The 25,523-nt window shown below is 53.0% G+C and overlaps 2 protein-coding genes across 2 annotated transcripts in view; both read right to left on the bottom strand.

Annotated features, from left to right (window-relative positions):
• Window positions 1–25,523, bottom strand: part of shtn1 (shootin 1) — a 34,881-nt gene that overhangs the window by 8,051 nt on the left and 1,307 nt on the right. The window contains exons 2-12 of the mRNA XM_030106517.1: window positions 24,107–24,159; window positions 22,872–22,932; window positions 13,276–13,370; window positions 10,190–10,346; window positions 5,896–5,993; window positions 5,103–5,184; window positions 4,666–4,760; window positions 3,970–4,116; window positions 1,525–1,678; window positions 818–938; window positions 309–403 (exon numbers count right to left, since the gene is read on the bottom strand). Of these exons, the coding sequence (XP_029962377.1) occupies window positions 309–403; window positions 818–938; window positions 1,525–1,678; window positions 3,970–4,116; window positions 4,666–4,760; window positions 5,103–5,184; window positions 5,896–5,993; window positions 10,190–10,346; window positions 13,276–13,370; window positions 22,872–22,932; window positions 24,107–24,159 (1,158 nt within the window). The remainder of the gene's footprint in view (window positions 1–308; window positions 404–817; window positions 939–1,524; window positions 1,679–3,969; window positions 4,117–4,665; window positions 4,761–5,102; window positions 5,185–5,895; window positions 5,994–10,189; window positions 10,347–13,275; window positions 13,371–22,871; window positions 22,933–24,106; window positions 24,160–25,523) is intronic.
• Window positions 22,641–25,523, bottom strand: part of atp6v1ba (ATPase, H+ transporting, lysosomal, V1 subunit B, member a) — a 38,203-nt gene continuing 35,320 nt past the window's right edge. The window contains exon 15 of the transcript XR_003932639.1: window positions 22,641–22,646. The gene's annotated coding sequence lies outside the window, so the exon portion shown is untranslated. The remainder of the gene's footprint in view (window positions 22,647–25,523) is intronic.

Below are 25,523 nucleotides of genomic sequence, written 5' to 3' on the forward strand. Positions count from 1 at the left end.
AGGGCTTTATAGGTTAAGAGGAGGATTTTGAATTCTATTCCAGGTTTAACAGGAAGCAGTGAAGGGAAGCTAATATTGGGGTGATATGATCTCTCCCACTGGTTCTTGTGAGAACTCTTGCTGCAGCATTTTGAACGACTTGGAGACTTTTTAGACAGTTATTGGTTCTTGATAACAAGGAGTTACAGTAGTCTACTCTGGAGGAACAAATGATGGATTAATTTCTCAGCATCGCTTTAGCTCATGTGAGGAGAAAGGAAAGGTCCTGGGACTGAAACGGACACGCTGGACGGCGGTGTGAGACGTACCGGGCGTCGGACTGGGCGTCCGGCCGGAGTCCCGAGCCACCAGCGGGACGTCGGCGCTGACGTCTCTCCTCCGTCGGATCAGGGACAGCAGAGAGCTGCGGACGAGACGGACAGCCTGAGAACCAACTCACTTCCTGTCTGCGGCCGCTCCTACAGACAAACAGCATCATGGAGGCCCGTCTGCTTCAGACGGAGGTCAGGAGGTCGGAGCGGGCCGCACAGGCAATGGAACATCACAACTTTGTCTCTGGTCGGCAGGAAGTGGACAAACTAGACGTCTTTAATCAACATCACTTTGAATTCACAGACGTCAGATTGCTCTGTTCTGATTTGGTTAGATATTTAGCAAACAGCAGGAGTCTGGCTGCAGGCGGGGCGTCCAGGCTACGATGCTGTTAATCCAACCGGACTGAGCTCCAGCTGAGCCGGGCCCAGGACAGACCTGACCAGAACCAGCGGACCTTCCACTACTCCCCCACTCAGGACCAGAGACAGCCAGGGAATCCCACCTGAGCGGGTTGGTGGGTGCGGCGGGGGCGGGTGGAGGCGGCGGCGGAGGAGGCGCCGGGGCCGGGGCGGGGGCCGGGGGGGGGTTGGTCGCTGCCTGCAGCTTCTTCTGCAGCTCTTCCACTGGTCAGGACCAAGGACAGAGACGGACGAGTTCCAGCAGCTCACAAAGCAAGATCTCACCGTCACACTCTTCATCAAGCCACACACACACACACACACACACACACACACACACACACACACACACACACACACACACACACACATGTTTGTACAGCTATATGTTGTGAGGACATTCATTGACATAATGTATTTCCTAGCCCCTAACCCTAACCCTAACCATCAAAAATGAATGCCTAACCCTAACCTATGCCCTAAACCTAACCTAAACCTAATTGTAACCCTAAACCAAAAATGAAGTCTTAACCCTGAAAAAGGCCAAAAAAGGTCTCTGAAATAGTGAGGACCGGCAAAAATGTCCTCACTTTCCACAAATTGTCCTCACTTGTAAGGTTAAAAACCCAATGTCCTCACAAAAGGTCCTCACAGCATATAGCTGTACAAGTACACACACACACACACACACACACACACACACACACACACACACACACACACACACTGCTCTCTCCACACTGCTCGCTGGCCTCCACGCTCACAATACCCTGCAGCACACGCTTTGTCACAGTTCTAAATAAATCCTCACCTGTAAGCCGCAGGTCCTTGACCTGCTGCTCCGCCTGGCAGCGTCGGAGGTCGTGGTCGTCGTTCTGCTCCTGCAGCAGCTCCAGCTTCCTCCGCAGCGCCGACAGCTCCCTCTGGGCCTCGCTGCCCCTCAGCCGCTCCTCCATCTGCTGCACCTGAACACAGCACGCCGTCACGGCCCAACGCCAACATGATGGACCTCAGCACGGCGTCACGGCGTCACAGTGCCGTCCAGGCCCAACGCCAACATGACGGACCTCAGCACAGCGTCACAGCGTCACGGCGCCGTCCAGGCCCAACGCCAACATGACGGACCTCAGCACGGCATCACAGCGTCACGGCACCGTCCGGACCCAACGGCAACATGATGGACCTCAGCACGGCGTCACGGCGCCATCCGGGCCCAACGCCAACATGATGGACCTCAGCACAGCGTCACAGCGCCGTCCGGGCCCAAAGCGCCGTCCGGGCCCAAAGCGCCGTCCGGGCCCAAAGCGCCGTCCGGGCCCAACGCCAACCTCACGAACCTCAGCACAGCATCACAGCATCACGGCACCGTCCAGGCCCAACGCCAACATGACGGACCTCAGCACGGCATCACAGCGTCACGGCACCGTCCGGACCCAACGGCAACATGATGGACCTCAGCACGGCGTCACGGCGCCATCCGGGCCCAACGCCAACATGATGGACCTCAGCACAGCGTCACAGCGCCGTCCGGGCCCAAAGCGCCGTCCGGGCCCAAAGCGCCATCCGGGCCCAAAGCGCCGTCCGGGCCCAACGCCAACCTCACGAACCTCAGCACAGCATCACAGCATCACGGCACCGTCCAGGCCCAACGCCAACATGATGGACCTCAGCACGGTGTCACGGCGCCATCCGGGCCCAACGCGCCGTCTGGGCCCAACGCTAACCTCACGGACCTCCAGCTGGTGTCCTCCAGGTGGTGTCCTCCAGCTGGTGTCCTCCAGCTGGAGACTCTGCTGTCTTCATGGTGGGGAACATCACAGCTTCTCATTTTGATTCCAACACTTCCCTGGTTCAGGTGTTCAGGTCCTCCGCCAGGCAGACCAAGCTGCTGTACTGCTGTCATGCAGGGTCCAGTCCTGTCTCACCTGTCCAGGGTCCAGTCCTGTCTCACCTGTCCAGGGTCCAGTCCTGTATTGTCCAGCGGTGTCTCATCCCGTCGAGCACTATAACAGATGGTTTCTGGGACGGATGCTTCTTCCTGTTTCTCGCTGTCTCAGTGGTTTCCTGTCCCCCTCATTGTCCTGTTGTGTGCTGAAAAGACGTCCTGTGTCTTTTCTGTCCCATGTCCAGTGCTGATTCCGTCTCTCTGGGTCTGGGTTTGATGCTGAAGCTGGTTCTGGTCTGGCCATCTCTCAGGTGCTGCTTCACCTGTCCTGTCCAGACCAAACATGTCTCGGTCCGACTCTTCAGTAACCCGAGACAGGAAAACAACAAGCCCCGCCCACTAAGTTGTTCCAACAGACTGCCGCCTCCGAGGTGACCTCAGGGGGAAACGTCTCTGCTCTTCTTTAAAGGAACTCATGGTTTCAGCAGGCAGAGGCTGGTTCCTCAGCAGAGTGTTGATGTGGAGCAATCCTGTGCTTCCTGTGGATCGTCTCTGATAAACAGAGCTGGACGGCTGCCAGCTGACATGCAGCCATCCTCGCTCCACGCCGTTCCTTCACCAGCGCAGTAATTGTTCCTCAAATGAAGGATGTGGCTCACCTCCACCCCGGCTCCATGAGAGACCAGCGATCCCTCTCAGCTCTAATTGTTCTCATCAATGCCAGAGGGGGTGGGGGGGGGGGGGGGGGGGGTGCCGGGTGCTCTCCTGCTCTAATCACTCCTCTGGCAGGTCACCGACCTCTGCTTACTGCCACGGCCGGCGACCATTCACCAGGCATTTCCCCCGGCTAATCACAGCTAATTAAGTCTTGTTTTCATGGATATCAGTTTAAAACATCATCATTTATCTGAAGTTGAAGCTGTCTGGCGTTTCTGCTGTCCAGGACTGTACTCTGGACAGACGGAGCGCCCTCTCCTGACCAGCTGCTCGCAGCAGGAAACGTGGACGCCACTGGTCAGCGCAGGCATTTCAGGATTCAAGTGGTTTTGCTTTAAGACACATAACTGAGAAATGAGGGAAAGGAGAGCACAGCGTCCTCCACGCCACTTCCTCCTGTCTGTTTCTGACGGCGAGCCGGAGGAGACCTGAAGACGTGAGGCGGACGATAAAACAGATCCAGTGGATCCAGCAGATCAAACAAAGTCTAACCCTGGAGCATCAATTCAACTAGTCACCATGGCAATGGGAAGTGGAGGCAGGGGTTCCAGGGGGTCCAGAGGTGCTGGTGGAGTCCAAGCCTCTGGACTGACCTGGTCTTCTCCTCCTGGACAGACTGGGATCAGACCTTCCAGGGCAGGTGGGGGTACAGACCTGGTTCTGGTGCTCCAGCCTCTGGGTCTCCAGCTGCTGGGTGAGCTGAGCCACCTGGCCCATGGCGTCCTGCAGGGCCTGACTGGGCGAGGAGCTCTGCATCAGGATCTGGCTCTGTCTCTGCAGCTTCTTCTGCTCCACCACCATCTGGACAGGACATGAGGGACATGGACGTGTTCTCAGAGCTGTCAGGACATGTGGACATCCATGATCTAGTGAAACAATTTAACTGAAGCTTTTGATTCTAAAACCCCTGCAGATCAGATCAGCCTCAGGCCTACGGTGTCCTGATGGGAAGTGAACTTGTGGACCCCCCTGTGCTGGAACACGGTGTTGGTTATGGACATGCTGCGGCTGGAACAGAAGTCCAGTCAGAGAACACTGTTCTGGTTCAGGTTGGGGAGGCTGTGAGTTCCGATCCCCCCTCACTTGTGTTTTCTTTTCATACAGGATTACTCGGTTCTGCCAAACCTTCTCAGATGTTTGGACCTTCCATCCCACCTTATGAAGCCTTGTGTTGGCTTCACAAGGAGGGACGGCCATGTTGTGGTTTACGCCGATGTCCGGTAGGGAGAAGGCTGCACTAGTTTGGGTCCTGATGTGATGATAACTTTTCCTTTTCAGCATAACTTTGAGGAAGTCCAACGGGGCTCTCCATGGAGCCAAGAGAAAAACATAAGAAGATAACAAACTGACCGTTCTGGCGAAGATCTCGGCCTCCGTCCTCAGGTCTCGCTCCAGGTCCAGAGAGTGCTGCAGAGCTTCATACTCCTCCACAGCCAGCTGAGACACTGCAAACACATCCACGTCAGTCCAGCATGCTCACGGTGTAGCTGTGTTTTACAGAGGTAGCTGCAGAGAGTGTTCTTTGTTTAACACAAAGCTAGTGAAGAAATACAACAAATGGTTTAATGGTGCGCAAGCAACATCCAAGAACCGGGGGGAAGAGCTGAGAACAGCTCGATGGACTATCGCTGCAGCTGCAGAACAGGTGAGGGTTCCCCTCACTGAACGGATTAGTGACCAACATGCACATGCAGACATGCAGGAGCAGCGATGTTTATCTCACCAGAACCAGAGTGTGGCTGAGTGTGAAGTGTGTGTGTGGAGCCGGTGATCTGGTCTCTGCTGACCTCTGTTGTAGCTGCCCAGCAGCTTCTTCAGGCGCAGCGTCTCCGCCGCCAGCACGGCGCCGTCCTGTTCCTCCTTCAGGAGCTGCGAACATCAGAGGACAGGACCAGGACCCCGGGTCAAACTGTCCCATCCATGAGTCCTGAAGTGATTGAGCTGTGATCCACTGAGACCCAGTATGATCCACAGGAGGTCCTGTGATCCAGTAGGATCCACAGGAGGTCATGTGATCCACCGAGATCCAGTATGAGCCACAGGAGGTCATGTGATCCAATGAGATCCAGTGCGATCCACAGGAGGTCCTGTGACCCACTGAGATCCAGTGTGATCCACAGGATGTCATGTGATCCACTGAGATCCAGAGGTCCTTGATCCACTGAGATCCAGTATGATCAACAGGAGGTCCTGCGATCCACTGAGATCCAGTATGATCAACAGGAGGTCCTGCGATCCACTGAGATCCAGTATGATCCACAGGAGGTCCTGCGATCCACTGAGATCCAGTATGATCCACAGGAGGTCCTGCGATCCACTGAGATCCAGTGTGATCCACAGGAGGTCATGTGATCCACTGAGATCCAGTATGATCCACAGGAAGTCCTGTGATCCACTGAGATCCAGTATGACTGGTATTACTCTGTGTTCACTCCACTGTTCACTGCTTGACTCCAGTCTGCGTTGTCTCCAGTTCCGTCTCCAGCTGTGAACTTCAGTCCCAGACTGGGATGTCTTCCCTTCGGAGTCTTCTCCTATTGACATGTGTCCTGGACCTGAACGGTGGAATGAAGACCTCACCTGGTCTCTGGTCGCCCTCAGCTCCTCTCTCACTGCCTCCAGCTCGGCCTGGACCTCGTTCTTCCTCTTCACAGCCAGCTCCAAATCAGCTCTGAGCTCTGCAACAAAACCAGGACAGCTTTACCTCCAGTCAACCCCTGATATTTCAGTGTTGCTGCACAGGGTGAGAGTCTGATGGTTCCTCTGTGGTTCCCTGACCCTGACCCTGCTGAGGTGGCTGATGCCTCCTGACCACAGGAAAATTAAAGCTTTCTCTTCTAGTGCATTATGAATGCTTGGTGTTTTGGTTCTGTGCTGTAATTCTGTTCCTTGGCCCAGTTCAAGTGTGGTGTTTTAAATAAAGCCACGATGCCTCAACATGAAGGGACCAGTCATCCCTAACAGGACCTGGACCCTCGTGTCCGGAGCTCCGTCTGGACTGCTGTAACCCTTCCTCCTCCTCCTGGTGCTCGAGTTGAGCTGTTTGAACGTGTGAAATATCTTGAAGCGTTCAGCTGAAGCTGTGGTTTGAAGACGACAGAAGTGGAATCTCAGTGAAGTTTCCAGGTTTGTTGTTTGCGGTGTTTCTGTACGGGAACTGATGAGCCCGGAGCCTACAGCCTGCAGCCTGGAGCCCAGAGCCCGGACCCTGGAGCCTGGAGCCTGGAGCCTGCAGCCCAGAGCCCGGACCCTGGAGCCTGGAGCCTGGAGCCTGGAGCCTGGAGCCTGGAGCCTGCAGCCCAGAGCCCGGACCCTGGAGCCTGGAGCCTGGAGCCTGCAGCCCGGAGCCCGGAGCCCGGAGCCCGGAGCCTGGAGCCCGGAGCCCGGAGCCCGGAGCCCGGAGCCCGGAGCCTGGAGTCTGGAGCCCGGAGCCTGGACCGGCTCGGCAGGCAGTGGACGCTGCTGTGGACAGGCTGAAAGGACCTTTCCTGGTGGACCGATTTGACCGACTCTCCATTAACATGCAATTATGAATTTCCACCATAATAAACCTGCAATCTTTCAGCAAGTCAACTTGTTTCTGCATTCAGTCATCTTCGGGCATCTGAGTGCATCATTTGCCAATGACATGATTATCTCTGGCTTTTGAAGCCAGCAGCCTGTTCAGGCTGGTGGGAAAAGCGCTGTGGAGGACGAGTCCATTATCACCCGAGGTATAATTACTGGCTGGCTACAGGAAGTGACCGGGACATTTCCCCGAGGCAGCATCGCTGACGAGCCGCCCGCCGCGCTCGCTTTCACACACACTGAACATCTGGAGGAACGCACGGCAGGCCTCATGCATATGCAACACACACACACACGCATGCACGCTCACACACACACACACAGAAACCACTGGTTCAGGATTATTGCCAAACTGTGACGAGGCAGTCGGTACTGTGTGTTAATGTGAGCTCTGACTGATTCACTCCATAAAGTCCTCACCGTTCAGAGTGTCACACTCCTCTCTGCAGACTCTTCACCCTGCAGAGACTGGAGCCATGTTTCCATGTTTCCATGTTTCCATGGCCCCGTGTAATCGGACTGTAGGCGGAGTGGATTGTAAAAGGTTCATATAAACACTGAGAGGATGGCCTTCACTCAGACCTAGCTCAGAAAAAGAGCTGGTAGCAGACTACTAGCGACCGCCCAGCCGGTGTTATGGATCAAGTGGTTCCCGTGTTAACGAGTGATGGCCGCATGCTGGAAAGAGCTGATGTTATAATAAGACTCACCAAAGACTCTAAACTGATGAATTTACAGTAACTGTAGAAAAACGACGTTCACTAGAACCACTACAAGTTTCAGTCGGTTTCAACATCTGTTGGTCACAAGTTAACACAGACACCAGTTAATTCGAAACATCGGCAGGTGGACCGGAGCCCCGGTGCTTTACCCGCTCCTTGAGCAGCGTATCATGGAGACGTTGGGACATTATTTGAGCAGATATCAGCAGATTAAACTCTCTGCTGGGCCCTGAGGTGTGTGTGTGTGTGTGTGTGTGTGTGTGTGTGTGTGTGTGTGTGTGTGTGTGTGTGTGTGTGTGTGTGTGAATCTCCACCACTTCATTGAAAACACTCTGAATTCCACAGGTTCCACAGCTTGACAGAAACTCCTGAAGAACCTCCTGATCCTCCTGATCCTGGTCTCCACATGAAGGTTTCAGTCGAGTCTCCCTGAATCCTGCCTTCATGTCGGCCTGAGCGAGGAGTGGTAATACTGATCATACTCCTCAGAGGCTGAGCCAAACAGGAGACCGGCGTCCATCACTGACTGACGGACACGGTCCTGCTGGACGGACGGTGGGTCGCCCCTGCAGCTGAGGCTGGAGTGTGTATCACACACAGGACTGAAAGAGCTGCTGATGAGCCTGCTGGGAGATGTTTGGTTCCTCTGTTGCCTGATAGTGTCCTCCATGGAGGACATGACTGTAGAACCCAGACTGGATCCAGGTCTTCTGAAAAGGTCCAGACCATACCCCACCTTCCCTCCATCTCTGAAATCCCGGAGACTATCAAGTGAGTTTCTATAAGAACCAGGGCTGGGCCCGTTAACGCCTTCATTAACCGCGATTAAGAAATTTAATTGTTGCCCAGCACTAATAAAAAACACCTTTCTCCATCTCTGTCCTGGTCCCTGGTCTGGTCTCTGTCCTGGTCTCTGTCCTGGTCCCTGGTCTGGTCTCTGTCCTGGTCCCTGGTCTAGTCTCTGTCCTGGTCCCTGGTCTGGTCCCTGATCTGGTCCCTGGTCTGGTCTCTGTCCTGGTCCCTGGTCTGGTCCCTGGTCTGGTCTCTGTCCTGGTCTCTGTCCTGGTCCCTGGTCTGGTCTCTGTCCTGGTCTCTGTCCTGGTCCCTGGTCTGGTCTCTGTCCTGGTGTCTGTCCTGGTCCCTGGTCTGGTCTCTGTCCTGGTCCCTGGTCTGGTCTCTGTCCTGGTCTCTGTCCTGGTCCCTGGTCTGGTCTCTGTCCTGGTCTCTGTCCTGGTGTCTGTCCTGGTCCCTGGTCTGGTCTCTGTCCTGGTCTCTGTCCTGGTCCCTGGTCTGGTCTCTGTCCTGGTCTCTGTCCTGGTCCCTGGTCTGGTCTCTGTCCTGGTCTCTGTCCTGGTCCCTGGTCTGGTCTCTGTCCTGGTCTCTGTCCTGGTGTCTGTCCTGGTCCCTGGTCTGGTCTCTGTCCTGGTCCCTGGTCTGGTCTCTGTCCTGTTCCTGTTAGATCTCAGTCCTGTCTTAGTCCTGTCAGTCAGAACCTGCCACTCTGGAGACTGGAACAGACCAGCGTGTCAGGAATGTTGTCCAGGACCAGGAGTCCAGATGAAGCCTCGCTCAACTAAGTGTCCACTTTGTGAGAGAAGAGCTGTTAAATCCACAATCAAGAAGACTGGAAACCCTGAGTCCTCCTTTCTGGTCCCCATGGTGACCCCCATCTGCTCACCAGAAGTAAAAACACTGCAGGTGGACAAAGGAGTCCTCCGTTCTGTGTGGAACCAGAGCCCTGGAGACAGGGTCCGCTGCACTGGGGACGGGGATGGGGACTGATGGGGTCCGCTGCACTGGGGACGGGGATGGGGACTGATGGGGACCGCTGCACTGGGGACGGGGATGGGGACTGATGGGGACCGCTGCACTGGGGACGGGGATGGGGACTGATGGGGACCGCTGCACTGGGGACGGGGATGGGGACTGATGGGGACCGCTGCACTGGGGACGGGGATGGGGACTGATGGGGACCGCTGCACTGGGGACGGGGATGGGGACTGATGGGGACCGCTGCACTGGGGACGGGGATGGGGACTGATGGGGACCGCTGCACTGGGGACTGATGGGGACCACTGCACTGGGGACGGGGATGGGGACTGATGGGGACCACTGCACTGGGGACGGGGATGGGGACTGATGGGGACCACTGCACTGGGGACGGGGATGAGGACTGATGGGGACCGCTGCACAGGGGACGGGGATGGGGACTGATGGGGACCACTGCACTGGGGACGGGGATGAGGACTGATGGGGACCGCTGCACTGGGGACGGGGATGGGGACTGATGGGGACCACTGCACTGGGGACGGGGATGAGGACTGATGGGGACCGCTGCACAGGGGACGGGGATGGGGACTGATGGGGACCGCTGCACTGGGGACGGGGATGGGGACTGATGGGGACCGCTGCACTGGGGACGGGGATGGGGACTGATGGGGACCGCTGCACTGGGGACGGGGATGGGGACTGATGGGGACCGCTGCACTGGGACCTTTTGGTCAAAGTGACCAGAGACTTGGAACGCTGCCAGCAGGAACTGTTTCAGGAGAAGTTCCACCCTGAAGCCGTCTGATTCCAGGTACCTGAGACGGTGGCGTGGCACTGCGGGGAGAGGCAGGCCGCCTCCTCGTCCCCGTCCCCGTCCTCGTCCTCCAGGTCGATGGCGGTGAGGGTCTCTGGGCTGAGGTGGGACAGCAGCATCATGCTCTTCCTCTTCAGAGAACGGTTCTGACGGTTCAGCTGCACAAAACACAAAATGCAATGTCCTTCACAAGGTCCTGCAGAGGACACACTCAGAGGACACACTCAGAGGACACACTCAGGACACACTCAGAGGACACACTCAGAGGACACACTCAGGACAGACTCAGAGGACACACTCAGAGGACACACTCAGGACACACTCAGGACAGACTCAGAGGACACACTCAGAGGACACACTCAGGACAGACTCAGGACAGACTCAGAGGACACACTCAGAGGACACACTCAGGACAGACTCAGAGGACACACTCAGAGGACACACTCAGAGGACACACTCAGGACAGACTCAGGACAGACTCAGAGGACACAGACTCGTCTTGTATTGTGATGCTGTCTCTCCGTCCCTCAACATGACATTACAGGACATCAGAGAATCATCTGACCGCGTCTTCATCCTGAATCCTGGACGGAGGTGTGTGTGTGTGTGTGTGTGTGTGTGTGTGTGTGTGTGTGTGTGTGTGTGTGTGTGTGTGTGTGTGTGGAGGGCAGATGAGATGCTGTCTGATTGGCTCTTCGCCCCGGCCCTGCAATCAGCCGTGATGGCGGGCCGAGACGTATGCAGACGCGATGACAAGGTGTGAAGCCAGACATCATTAGAGCAGCGGCAGATGAAGAGCGGCCCGGAGTCTTCCTCCGGGATGTAATCACAGTTTTTGGATGTATTTGCATCAGTGTGTTTTTCTGTGATTATCACTCCACACACACGTTTCTCTCTGAAATCCTCAGAAATGATCCGCCTGTGTGCAACACACACACCGGAGCCGCACAATGGCCGCTCCGGCGGCTCGCCGCCAGACGTCACGCCGGCCATATGTACCAATTAAGGAGCGCAGCACTAAGTAAAAACATGGATGGAGCTGTGGGACGGAGATGGATGCCAATTATTCATGCTTCTTGATGCTATCTGCAGGAAGAAAAGTGCCTGAAGAGAGAGAGAAAGGACAGGAAATAGAAAAGGCGAGCCATAAAGGAAACATTTATTAATGGCATCCTGGTGGGAGCAGATTGCAGCAATTCCATCTTTTGATGACACCCTTCTGACTGCATCTTTTTTTCCCTCAAATGCAATCAACAATACATAACATGGAATCACATTCTTCTGATAATAATCTACAATTGGCGAGAGATGTTTGTATAAAATTACATACTCAGATGAATCAAGGCTGAGATAGCATCGGGCTGCGCTCTCCGGAGGCCGCAATTACAAAGTCACAGCCTTTCAGCTTACCTTGATCACACATCAACACAAAAACATTAAGCATCGGAGCCTCATCCCGCCGCTCTGAACCCGGCCGCTTTTCACTCCAAATGTTGACGAGTTAAGGAATTGCTCCCAACTTTAGCTCCTTTCAGAGCGGCCTTGGGAATATTAAGCGTGCTAAATTACCGTCATACAGAGAAATTAATAGATGTCAGAGAGTGTGATCCTCCGAGGACGCCGCCCGCGCACACTGGATGTGATTTAAATGTAAAGGAGCGATAGAGCGCCGCTGAAAGGTCAGTACCGCTGAAATGTACCGCCTCTGCCTCCGCCTGCCGAGCTTATGGATGACTGGCCAGCGAATGTGGCGCTTTTAGTGTTGTCAGAGTGTGAGACGTGGCTAATCAAGACCCATCAGCGTGCCGGCCCCCCGCGGAGCGAGCTGCTGATTCAGGATCCAAGCCAACAACCGCCTCCTCAGCTCTGATTCTCAAGGAGGACCAGGCCGAATCCAGCAGAGGACGGACTCGGCTCACAGGACCCGCCGCTGGACCTCCTCGTTCTGGCTGATCCTCATCACCCGGACGTTAAACTAGTAATAAATAAAATCAAAGGGAGGCTAGAAGCAGTCAGTCTTCATTGATTATTGATTGGTCCGATCATGTCTTCATGGCGGGGACCTGGACGTGGTCCTGCTGTTCAGACAGTAGTGCCTCGGTTCCTTTCTCTCCAGCTGCTTCAGGAACAGTTCAGAGAACCCTCTCTCTGACGACGGACCGAAAACCCTGAACTCCACCGCGGCTCTGCTTCGTCTGTCATCAATTATGGAGTCATAGCAGACATTCAGCAGAGCACAGCATCAAGTGGGACTTTAATGATAATTAATATTAGTAGTGCCATTTGCGGCTTGTTAAAGGCTGTAAAGCTGTTTGACCTTCAGAGAATGTAAAATGATTTTTTTTTCTTCTTGAAAACCAGCCTTGATATCTTCTGGTCATGTGGGCCAGTAAAAATTTTACTTGTCAGCCCTGAAAAATGGAGGATGAAAAACAAGCGGCGGCAGAGAGGAGGGCTGAAGGCCGAGCGGCGGGGAGAAAAAAGGCCTAAAAGTCGACCTTCACCATAATTCTCCCTCAGTCTCCCACTGCCCAGAATCTGGTCCAACCAGGTGGACTGCGAGGGCTTTTGTCCCGAAATTGAATGAGAAATGATTACAGTGATAAGCTCAGCGCCAGTGGGCTTGGAAATCACTATGTGCCAGCTCCCCCACTCTCCATCACAACTCACATTTTAGCAAGGACTCCAAAAAGTGTGCTCTGAATCAAAAGGATCCAATGCAATTTCAGACACTAAGATAGGGGGACAGCAGCGGCGCTAAAGGACCACAGAGTGCCTTTGATTGCCAAATACAAAAAAAAAAAAAAAAAAAAGAAAAGAAAAGAAAGAAAAGAAAAAGTGGAGGGGAGACGGTTATGGAAATACACCAACCGGAGCGCCGTCTTAAATAGCTGCTTTAAGGAGATTGTATTTGTCTAGTCAGGCTTGTTCCAAATCAATACATCTTGCAATTCTTTTATTTCAGTGTGTGTGAAAAAAAGGGACGGTTGTTAGTATGAGTCTGTCTTTCAGCATGTCTCTGCTTGTCAACATGTTGGACAGCATTACCGTCCTCCTGCTCTTGTCGGGATGAAGAGTTCAGGCTACCTGTGAGGCCAGGGCTTCGGCGCTCTCTCTGCACATGCGCTCCAGCTCCAGGTCCTCCTGGATGGCGCTGACCTCCTCGATGACCATCTGAGACACTGCAGACAGACAGAGCAGAGAGGACGTTGGTCTGGTGTCTCGTCTCCGGAGTACTGCTGTCCCAGGGTCCTGGTGGGGGACGTTCTGCGTCTCAAACCGCCTCACACACAAGCAGACATCTCAAACCCTGACTCACAGGCGACACCTAGTGTTCACAGACTCAGATCTGTTATTTATTTGTGTTGTCAATTCATCTCTATATTTTATACTGTTGTTCGTTGTATTTTAAGGATTAGTTGCTCCTCCTCCGTTCAGTTTCTGTTCCTCATCTCTGGTTTTGAACACCTTCAGCTCGTCACATGTCCATGTGAGGACTCATATCTGGACTTTTTGGATGGAAAACACCTCGTCCTTCTCTATGAAAACTGCTAACCTTTAAAAACTCGTGTAGCATTCAGGACCTGCTGCTCGGGGCCAATTATTGGTTTCTAGTCAGGTGAACTGAATTTAAGGAGAGTATAGAAGGGATGGAGTGGCTTTGTTATGATGTCAGTGTCGGTTAGGGAATGGGTTGCTTGGTTATTTGAGATTGTGATTGGCTCGGTGGGAGGGACTAGGCTAGTTGTGTGGGTTGGGCTGCCTCCATTCAGGTGGGATATGAAGGGGTGGGTTGGAGTGAGGTGATTTAGATATACTGTGTTGTCCGGATTGGTTGGGGGAAGTGGGTTTGGTTGGGTTGCTTAGATGGTTTGTTAAGTTGGTTGAGTTTGGTTGAATTGGTTAAGTTGGTTAGGTTTCATTTGGTTATTAAGTTAATTGGTTAGGTTAAGTTGGGTTGGGTCAGTTAGGTCAGTTGGTTGAGTCTGACTGGGTTGGGTTGGTTTGGTCTTTTGGTTAGGTTGGGTTGGGTTCAGGTTGGTCTGGTTAAGTGGGTTTTGATTGGTTTTGGTTGGATTTGGCTGGGTTTACTTGGGTTGGTTTGGTCTTTTGGTCAGGTTGGGTTGGGTTCAGTTTGGTCTAGTTGGGTTGGGTTGGTTTTGGTTGATTTGGCTGGGTTTACTTGGGTTGGTTTGGTCTTTTGGTCAGGTTGGGTTGGGTTCAGGTTGGTTTGGTTGGGTTGGTGGGTTGGTTGTGTGGATTGCTTTGTTTCATTTGCTTAATGAAGTTTGCGTGGGATGGTGTGGTATGTCAGTTTAGTTGGTTTTATCAGTTGGTTAGATTGTGTTTGGTTTGTTTCAGTAGCTTAGCTAAGTTTGGGTGGCATGGTTTAGGTATGTTGTGTTCTTTGGAATGTTCAGCTGATTTACTAAATAACTGGTTATCTGTCCAAGCTGATGGTTGATTGAACACCACAAAGCAGAATGATGAAAGATCAGATGAAGCTCCACATGACTTTTCTGAACTGGTGTTTTCTAGAGATTCTGGATTATGTGCTTGCCATGGCGTCTGACTGGCATGGCCTCCATTTGTCTTCCACAGCTGCTTCCTCGCTCCTTTCTACTGAATAGTGCTCTAGTATCTCTGTAGGATTGAGTTATTGAAGAAACAGGAGCATCACGGAATAATCAAAGCCAAAGAGAAGTTTCCTCCTCAGTGACACGACAGACATGGGTTTGTCTTCTGAATATGAAGAAAGTAACAAGAAATATGCCAGAAGGCGCTTTCTCTCTGGAGCACAATCTTATTTCGTTCATAATAGGACTCAGATCTGGCAGGAAGCTGTGGAGCATGATGGGAGGGGCCATCAGGAGGTGTTGGGAGTCTTCTTAACCATTTTAACTGTAGCTAGATTCTGTTAGTCCTACCGGGTGAAACAGAGGCAGCGTCGGAACTCGACATGTAAACCCACAGACTTCACGCCTGCAGCTATAATAAACCCATTCACATAAAACATAGACACAACACTTGCTGAAATTAGGTTAGAATGCTGGGAGAGTAGGAACGCTCACATAATACCTCCAAATATCTGAAAATGATGTTGAAGCACAGCACTTGAATGGATGTGCTCGTCACGGCGGCGGCACGCTGTCTTGGCTCTAAGGACAAACGTTTCCCAATATTGTTGTAGGAAATACAAGGTAACACAATTTTGCCAGTGCTGAATTTGGAAAGAAAGCCACGCATGCTGATCTTCCAATCCTGCGCAAAAGGAACCCACTAGTCAGTAGCCTTCATTGATGTGACAATGTTAATGAAATATTAAAAGCAGCCTGTAAAATTGGACTGAATGACTGCATTCATGTCAATGCGAACTTAAAAAGTCAACTCATGGCCATTCAGCCCGATGAAAATGCCATCAAGGAAACAAAGACCATGATTAGGATTTTCTAAATGAGTGGGTGCATACCTGTGACTTTTCATTTCATTGCGACGTTAATTGAGATAAGAGTGCCCTAACACTTGACACTGAAGTATATTTCTGTTTGCTATTGTGTGAGCTATCTGAGTAGCCTCAATGATGAATGACCTACGTACACCATTATGATTTGAATTTAAAAGGAAGTGAACTAAATGTTTTTCCCAATGTATCTTTTATTCAGATAATTTCCCTACCTTTTTATTTCCATCCGCCATGGCCAACGTGTATTAAGTATAGACTGAATACATGTGGGGAAGAAGTGCAGAGCGCAAGACTGCCAATAAAAGTGGAATATACACTGAATATATGCGGAGTGAATGTGGGCCCTTTGTTCGGGATCATACAGAACATGTGATGTTGCACTTAACCCTGGGTGAAGGGAAACATTTGCCTTAATACTCGCTGAGTTAGTGTCACAACAACAGGGCTGCGGAGGAGAGGCGGCGGATGGAGGGTTTTCATCCACACAAGCTGACAAACGGTGTAAACCTGAGAGCGCCAACAGAAAAACATGAAAATAAATACGACAATCAGCTCAATTCATTCACTCATAGCCTGTAAACTCAAACAGTTTTCATGTTTAATGAATTGTAGATTATTATTTCAGGGCTGTGGCTGGAAGAAAGGATGATATATTGTTAAATATGCAGCAGAGGGGCGAGTCTGGCTGCAGGGCAGAACAGCCTGATCCTAGGAAACAGAGCAGAGGGTCGGAACAGAATGAAGACCTGAACCCTGACACGGTTCTGAGCCGGTCTGGTTTCAGGATTCACACACTGCAGATCCAAATCCACAACAATCAGTCACTGCTGCTGGAGAGAGCAGGATGGAGGTTCCTGCCTCTGATGGTGCCCTACCAGAACTGGGCCTTCTCCCAGACTGCAGAGGTCTGCTCATGGACGGTTCTGGATCAGGTTTCTGCTGGATGGTAGGTTCTGGATCAGGTTTCGGTAACACTTTAAGCACCCGGTGTAACACATTATAAGTAGTTATAAACACTCATAAATGATCACAATGCTTTATAACCCTCTATACAGCATAGGGTTAGGGTTAGCTCCTGGCATTGTGATCATCTATGAGTGTTTATAACTATAGCTACACGTGTTATAATGGCATTATAATGCTTTATTGTACTTATAATGTGTTAAACAGGGGGGCTTCAAATAAAGTGTTACCCAGGTTTCTGCTGATGGACGGTTCTGGATCAGGGTTCTGCTGATGGACGGTTCTGGATCAGGGTTCTGCTGATGGACGGTTCTGGATCAGGTTTATGCTGATGGACGGTTCTGGATCAGGGTTCTGCTGATGGACGGTTCTGGATCAGGGTTCTGCTGATAGACGGTTCTGGATCAGACTGCCTGAACAGAGGACAGATTTGTCCTCCTGGTGGTGGAGACCCGTCCTCGGTTCTGTGGTGGTCTCCAGAGTCTCTGGGGTCCAGATGAGCGCTGTAGGGTCAGTCCCGTCAGTCTTGTGTCTCTGGACTCATGTTGTCAGTGTGCTGGAGGTCATCGTCTTCAGCTGATTCAGATTCCTTCAGGAGCCAATCAGACGGCTCCGCGGTGCCGCTGCCTGATGAATAAGTAAGAAGCTTTTCTCTTTTTTCACATGTGCATCAAAGTTGCGTTTCATCCAGCAGCTCCAGAGGAATGAAGCTAAAAGCTGCAGCGCTGACCAGCTGGGCTCTAAATGTGTTTGTGTGCCGCGCGGCGCCCGGCCGGCAGCGCACGGCGCTTCCATCCGGAGGGTCCGGCGCCCGGCCCAGACAGGGCTGAATGCGTCCTGATGAGTCCTGCAGCACAAACTTTCCTTCATTTGATCCATTGTTGACATGAGGAATATTGATTAGCAGGACGCTCTAACAAAACCCAGGTAATGAGGAAAAAAAGACCGAATCACAAAGCGCGATGTTGTTTAAAGCCGCAATCACACCTCAGCAGAGGAAGAACGCCCCTGAAGAATGCCCTGCCACTTAACTAATTAAACATTGTGGTGGAGCGAGGGAGAAATTAAGCATTAGTGCCATTGCTGTGGGCAATTCCTTCCCCCCGGTGACACCTAATTAAGAAGTTGATGAACGCCAATGCAGAGCGATATCCACGCTCCTCTGGCGCCCTCCGCATCAGTCACTCAATAGCACTTAGCTGCCGATTTTCATCCCCAACCTCTGCCTGCCTCCATAATGCCGCGGCCACACTCAGCAGCCTACGGAAGGACGCCTTGAACTAAATGACATGTTAATTATAATTACTGGTAGCCATGGTAAATAAACAGAGCTGGAAGTGTTGAAAGTGTATGAGTCCACACGGGGCGCCGGCACGTCAGAATTGGCAGTCTTAATTGTAAGTTTGGGCCTCCCCATCATCATCACTCCATCCCGTCCCCCCCGTCATCCCCCCCTTTTTGTGCCTGTCTTTTTTCATCCTCCTCTCAGGAAAGACAGTGATTACCCCTGTGCCGACGTGCTGCATAATGGTATCAGCGCCGCCAACGGAGCAGTGAATTAAATTGTATCTGCAGCCGCTGTGAAGCCTTGATGAGGGGGGCAGATGCCTTTGTGGTGTTATCATTATAACACAATGGTCATGTTGTCATCAACCTTGCCATCGCCAATTGAAAAGGCATGATTGTGTGTTGGGGGCTTTTTCTCCTGTCCTCCCACTCCCCCGCTCGCGCCCCCCCCCTCCCAGGTCCCGCTGCCCCACCCCCAGCCGTTTCGTTGTGAATAGGAGCAATTTTCTAAGAGCTATGAAATCACGTAATAGGTCCTAATATGCAGCTGCTTGGCACAGTGAGGCAGCCTCTATTAACGTGCAAGTCAAACACAATATGTGTTTTGGCTGGAGAATCAGTGAATGCGCCAGCACAGGCCGCATTTATTCAGATGAAAATCCACACAACTGTCACCGCCACAAAGACAAACTATTTGCTCCCTCTTTTGACATGTGGTGCCCTATTTCAAATTCTGTCTTTCTAAAGTGGCCTCAGCCGAGCGTTCACCCTGTAAGGAAAATCATTTTGGGGAATTGAATGGCGGGCCAAAACATTTGAGGTGTATTTGCGGCGCTGGGAAACACGCTGGCCGTGAAAGCCGGATCGGCCACGAGCGCTATTCCAGAGCCATTACCCCGTCCTGCCCGGGTATTCAGCGCCGCCGCCACCGCCGCCACCGCTGCTGCCGCCGCCGCCGCCGCCACCGGCACCGCCACACACACCACCGGGCTGGATCGGACAGAACCGCACAGCGCCGTCCAACGCAACGCAGCAAGGCACCACACCTCTTGGCCCCCGCAGGAAGTTTCACCGACATCCACCAAACCTGGAGGAGCAGGCCGGGGCCCAGCAGGAAGTCGGCCATTTTGAATAAACGGTGTGATTGTTGCTCATTTTTGTCCGAGTTGAAGAGCGAACTCCTCCTCGAGGCTGACTCCCACGGTCCTCACATGTGACCCGTCACTCGGCCGGTGGTGAAAAGTGGCCAAGCGCCCGGCGTCGGCGTCAGGGCGTGGCCACGGTGGCCGTCACCACCGCAGCCTGCCCTCACTTCCTGTTCCAGAGCGTCACGGAGAGGCGTGTCCGCGGCGGCGCTCTGTTTCTGAACCAACGCCGTCACGTCCGGTTTCAGCAGAACAGCAGCTGTGTGAGGATCAACGGATCCGCAAGATCACAGCCTCCACGACGCACAAGCTGAGGCCAGAAGCCCGTGGACGGCTGCCCGCCGCCCGCCGCCCGCCGCCCACCGTTCGCTGCTCACCAAGGTCAAGGTCAAGGTCAAGTTTATTTCTAAAGCACATTTAAAATACAGTTTCCACTGCCCAAAGTGCTGTTCAAAACAATGACATACAAATTCTAACAGATACGCAGGGAGACATACGGATCACAATAAATGCTCAGCTGGTGTTAAAGGCCGCTGCAAAAAGGTGGGTCTTCAACAGCGCTTTAAAAGCTTCAACATCTGAAGCACAGCGAATACTCAGAGGGAGACTGTTCCACAGTTTAGGCCCAGCTACAGCAAACGCCCTATCACCCCTGGTCTTTAGTCTTGACCTAGGACAGGCTAGAAACAGCTGGTCACATGACCTCAGAGCTCTTACAGGAGCATAGACAGACAATAACTCACTCAAATATCCAGCAATCACATTTTAAATTGAATCCTAAAAGACACAGTGGCAGCCAATGAAGGACTGCAGCACCGGAGTAATCTGCTCCGAGCGCCTGGTGAGCTCACTGCTCGCCGCCCACCGCCCGCCGCCCGCCGCCCGCCGCCCGCCGCTCACCGACCACTGCTCACTGCCCGCCGCTCACCGACCACTGCTCACTGCCCGCCGCTCACCGCCCGCCGCCCACCGCTCACCGCTCGCCGCCCGCTACTCACCGCCCACTGCTCACCGCCCGCCGCCCGCTGCCCGCCGCCGCCCTCGGCCGTCCGGGCGTGGGTACGGGGCCGCTCTAGACCCGGCCTGAGTCTCTGCTCCTGTCTTTACGGATTTGCTTGAGCTGCTCTTGCTGCGTTTTATTTTGCTCTTGATGTTTTCCGGGCCGTTGATGAGCTTCAGCTCTGAAGGTCTGTCAGTCCAGTCCGGCTGGACGTCCACCCTCAGTGAGGAGTGCAGTGGACGGAGTGCTGGGCCTGCATGACAGCAGGACGAGGAGTGAGTCGCTCCTCGGAGTGAGCCGCTGCTGGCAGTGAGACACTGCTCAGAGTGAGACACTGCTCAGAGTGAGATGCTGCTCAGAGTGAGACACTGCTCAGAGTGAGATGCTGCTCAGAGTGAGTCACTGCTTGGAGTGAGCTGCTGCTTGGAGTGAGCTGCTCCTCGGAGTGAGTCGGAGTGAGACATTGCTCGGAGTGAGTCACTGCACGAGTGAGCCGCTGCTGGGAGTGAGTCGCTGCTCTGAGTAAGTCGGAGTGAGACACTGCTCAGAGTGAGTCGGAGTGAGTTGCTGCTCGGAGTGAGTCGGAGTGAGACACTGCTCGGAGTGAGCCGCTGCTCAGAGTGAGCTGCTGCTCGGAATGAGCTACTGCTCGGAGTTAGTCACTGATAGGAGTGAGATGCTGGTCGGAGTGAGCCGCTACTCAGAGTGAGCCACTGCTCAGAATGAGCTACTGCTCGGAGTGAGTCACTGCTTGGAGTGAGTTGCTGCGAGGAGTGAGATGCTGCTCGGAGTGAGCCGCTCCTCGGAGTGAGCTGCTGCTGGCAGTGAGAGGCTGAGATGCTACTGGGAGTGACACGCTGCTTGGAATGAGTAGCTGCTCGGAGTGAGTCGGAGTGAGTCACTGCACGGAGTGAGATGCTGCTTGGAGTGTGTCACTGCTCGGAGTTAGCCGCTGCTGGGAGTTAGTCGGTGCTTGGAGTGAGCCGCTGCTGGGAGTGAGTCGCTGCTCAGAGTGAGTCGGAGTGAGTCGTTGCTCAGAGTGAGTCGCTGCTCGGAGTGAGTCGCTGCTCGGAGTGAGTGGGAGTGGCTCACGGTGTTCCTGTGCTCAGAGGCGTTTCCTGTCTACAGTCCTGCTTTAAAGGGGCTGTATCATGCTTTTTTAGCTAGTCCAAACCCTAGAAATGGCATTAACATAATAATAATAAAAATGCATTGGTTTTATACAGCACTTTTCAGGACACTCAAAGACGCTTTACATTGCATTATTCATTCTCTCCATACTGGGTGGAGGTAAGCTGCTGCTGTAGCCACAGCTGCCCTGGGGCAGACTGACTGCCAGGCTGCGCCATCGGCCCCTCCCACCACCAACCATTCACTCTCACTACTTTCACACTTAGGCAAGGTGGGTGAAGTGTCTTGCCCAAGGACACAACGACAGTTTTACGCCTGTGGGAGCAGGGATCAAACCGCCAACCTTCCGGTTATAAGACGACCTGCTCTACCAACTGAGCTACTGCCGCCCCATAGTAACATGGTAATAGTTTATTTTTGGCGCTAAGGAAAAGTCATTTTGTGTGAAATAAAAGATTTTCTGAGGCTAATTCTGAAACCCGGAAGAGAAAACGCTCTGTTTCACTGAAAGTCCCGCCTCTCCCCCTGTGGACTTTGACTGACAGCTACTTCAACCAATCAACGCTTCGTTAGCGTCTCTAAGGGTTAGCTTTAGCTTTTTAGCTCTAGCTTCTAATCAGAGTTACAAAAGAGCGGCAACACTGATTGCCGAGGGCCTGCGGGAGGGAGGGGGGCTCAGGGGAGCCGTCTTCACCGTGTGACGTCAACGTGGGAAAACAGAGCGTTTTCACGGTGTGGGAGGGGCTGCCTCTCTGAGCAGCACAACAACGTGGAAAGCTCAAACATGCAGGCATGAAGGAAAAAAACGCTTTGGGGGTGTTTTTGGTGAGTACATAGCTATATAACAAGGTTAAAACATACAAAAAGTGAATTTTGCATGATACAGCCCCTTTAAGACTGAACCTTGGACCCGAGGTGGTCCTGGACTGAAGCAGACCCTCGTGTTCTGGCTGAGCAGTTCTGTTCTCACTCTGTTCAGTTTCAGCTTTTCCTCCACCAAGAAGTGAGAGCGTTAACGGTTCTGGAGGTGAGAACATGATGAAGGAAGCAGCTGTCCTCCGTTCGCACATCGGGCTGCAGTGAAACAGTCTGGAACTCACTCCTCTGAGCTTTGATTAAAGTCTGACAACAATACCAGCCCGGTGTTTGCAGCTCGCCGCTCTTTCACACATTTCTCCGCACAGTTCTTTTCATCAGCGAGTCGAAGCGCTTCACACATCCACTCATCCAGACAATGGCGCCGAGGAGACTTGTTTAGTCCAAGGACGAGTTGACCACAGACAGACGGAGATCAAACAGCAGGCCTCTCCTCGTCTGGGATCTCAGAGCTGCCTTCAATAACGTCTTTTAATTGAATCTATTTGAATATGTGGCTGTGAGGATTCCCTCTGCAGCCCTCAGGAGGCCCAGGAACGGGAGGACTGATGGTCCACAAGGCCGGCGTCCTCACACCCGGATCCACAGAGAGCAGGCCGGCAACCCACCGCTCCAGAGGCCTCTGGGTGACTGGGTGAATGGATGAATGGATGACTGGATGGAGGCCTGACATGCATGTATGTGTAGGTTTTATGACAGAAACAAACAGCAGCGCCTCCTCGTGGCCTGGCATGCTAATTGCGCGGTGTTCAGTGTTGTGCCGCTGCAGTGTAAACACACTCTGGAGTGCTTTTGAGGAGTGAGAGGAGTGACTCACCCTGCTGGAACTCGTTGAGCTTCTTCACAGCTTCGTCCCGTTCCTCCTCCAGCCTCTTGTACTGAGAAGGAGACAGAACCTCATGAGAACAGTTCCGTCAGCACAGACAGCATGAACTGTGGCTTCAACCTCGGTAGCATTAGCATTAGCGTTAGCATTAGCATTAGCATTAGCATTGGCATTGGCATTGGCATTGGCATCAGCATTGGCATCAGCATCAGCATCAGCATCAGCATTAGCGCAGACTTCTTCATGTAAGAATGTGTTTGATGGAAAACAATTATCTCATCCCTCTTTAGCCCTCTCATTAAAAGAAATGACACTTCTAGATGTTTCTAACTTTCTTGTGCTGATCTGGTCCATCATGAGGCTGATCTGGTCCATCTTCAGGCTGATCTGGTCCATCATGAGGCTGATCTGGTCCATCTTCAGGCTGATCTGGTCCATCATGAGGATGATCTGGTCCATCTTCAGGCTGATCTGGTCCATCTTCAGGCTGATCTGGTCCATCTTCAGGCTGATCTGGTCCACCGTGAGTCTGATCTGGTCAATCATGAGGCTGATCTGGTCCATCATGAGGCTGATCTGGTCCATCATGAGGCTGATCTGGTCCATCTTCAGGCTGATCTGGTCCATCTTCAGGCTGATCTGGTCCACCGTGAGGCTGATCTGGTCCACCGTGAGTCTGATCTGGTCCATCATGAGGCTGATCTGGTCCATCATGAGGCTGATCTGGTCCATCTTCAGGCTGATCTGGTCCATCTTCAGGCTGATCTGGTCCACCGTGAGTCTGATCTGGTCCATCATGAGGATGATCTGGTCCATCTTCAGGCTGATCTGGTCCACCGTGAGTCTGATCTGGTCCATCATGAGGCTGATCTGGTCCATCATGAGGCTGATCTGGTCCATCTTCAGGCTGATCTGGTCCATCTTCAGGCTGATCTGGTCCATCATGAGGCTGATCTGGTCCACCTGGTCTCTGTGGCCATCCTTCCTGATCGGACCTCGGTAGTTTGGTGAGTCCTGCAGACTTGGACACGTCGGGCTCAGACCGCCTGCAGCAGCAGGTTCTTCCTTTTCGTTTCATCATGAGAAACTTTTACTCTTGAAATGTTATTCCATCCTCTGTGCCTTCCTGATCCACGGCTACAGTGCGGATATCCGTCCTGGTTAAGTCATGGCCAAGTGGCCTTCCACGTGAATGAATGGATGGATGGATATGAGAGAGTACTGACCTCCATGGAGCCCGTCCGGTGGTTCCTGTGAGGGTCCTGGTCCTCCTGGACGGCTGCAGGGAGTAAAGGATGCCAGTGAGCCATTTTTCTCAGCACAGTGACCGGCGAGGAGGCTTCGCTCCGCTTCCTCTTTCAGCGGCATGTGACGACTTCTCACCCTCTGACGTGTCCCTTCAGCTCTGCCCGTCACAGCAGGGGTGCTCAACATGCGGAGCCGACCCCTCTGAGGACCTAGTAGCTGAAGGTTCAGGGGCTGCCTTGTCCCAGCAGGACGTTTTAATGTGGAAATGCTCAGAAAAACTAGTTATTGACCTTCTTGAAGCTGAGGTGGGGAGAAGTATACTCGTTATATTTGCTGAAAGTAACCATAACTCTGACATCCAGTTTTGTATATATGAGCATCTTGCTCCAGCATACTTGCTAGCGAGCTATGGCTATAGTGTTAGCCTAGCCGAGACGGACCTTGTTTACATAATAACACTTGCTAGGATAGCATACTTTAAGCAACATTATTGTTGGTATGCCTTTCTGAAGAGGAAGGTCTTCAGTCCTTTTTTAAAAGCGCCCACCGTCTGAGGGGCCCTGAGGTGGTCTGGGAGCGCGGTCCACAGACGGGGAGCTGCGGCTTCAAAGGCCCGGTCCCCCATGGTCCTGGGCCGTGTCCTGGGCTGAACCAGACGATGCAGTTGGCCTGACCGGGTCCGGGTGGAGGTGGAGGTGTGTGGTGTGAGCAGTTCAGGAGGGAGGTGGGGGCTGCCCCGTGCAGACAGTGATGGGGGGGCAGGAGGATCTTGTTCTCTATACGGGCCTGAATGGGGAGCCAGTGGAGAGTGTGGAGGATGGGAGTGATGTGCTCATGTTTCCGCCCCTCATCAGGACTCTGGCAGCGCTGCTCTGTACATACTGGAGCTTTTGGAGGCTCCGGCCACAGATCCCGACGAGGAGGCGTCCCAGTCGTCCAGCCTGGAGGAGACAAAGGCGAGGACAAGCTTCTCTGCAGCAGGGAGGGAGAGGGAGGAACGTTCTGGAAATGTTACGAAGGTGGAAGAAAGAGGTTTTGCAAATGGAGGTGACATGATTGTCAAAAGAGAGGTGGGGGTCAAACTTGACCCCAAAGTTTGTAACAGAGGGAGAGAGGGGGATGGAGAGACCTAGGAATGAAACAGAGGTGAGAGGAGAGGAGCGGAGCTGATGAGGAGGACCGGTTTGAATGGCTTCTGTTTGTGAGCCATTAAGCTGCAGGAAGTTTTGACTCATCCACGCCCCTACATCCTCCAGGCAGGAGCTGGGGGGGGGGGGGGGGGGGGGGGGGGGGGGGGCGTAGGAGAGCTGTTGGATGACATTTTGATGAAGAGTTGTGTGTCGTCAGCATAGCAATGGAAGTTTATTCCATGCTTGGAGGTCCTGGTCTGGATGT

The sequence above is a fragment of the Salarias fasciatus genome, chromosome 13 (assembly GCF_902148845.1).
Source record: "Salarias fasciatus chromosome 13, fSalaFa1.1, whole genome shotgun sequence".
In the NCBI taxonomy this organism is placed as follows: domain Eukaryota; kingdom Metazoa; phylum Chordata; class Actinopteri; order Blenniiformes; family Blenniidae; genus Salarias; species Salarias fasciatus.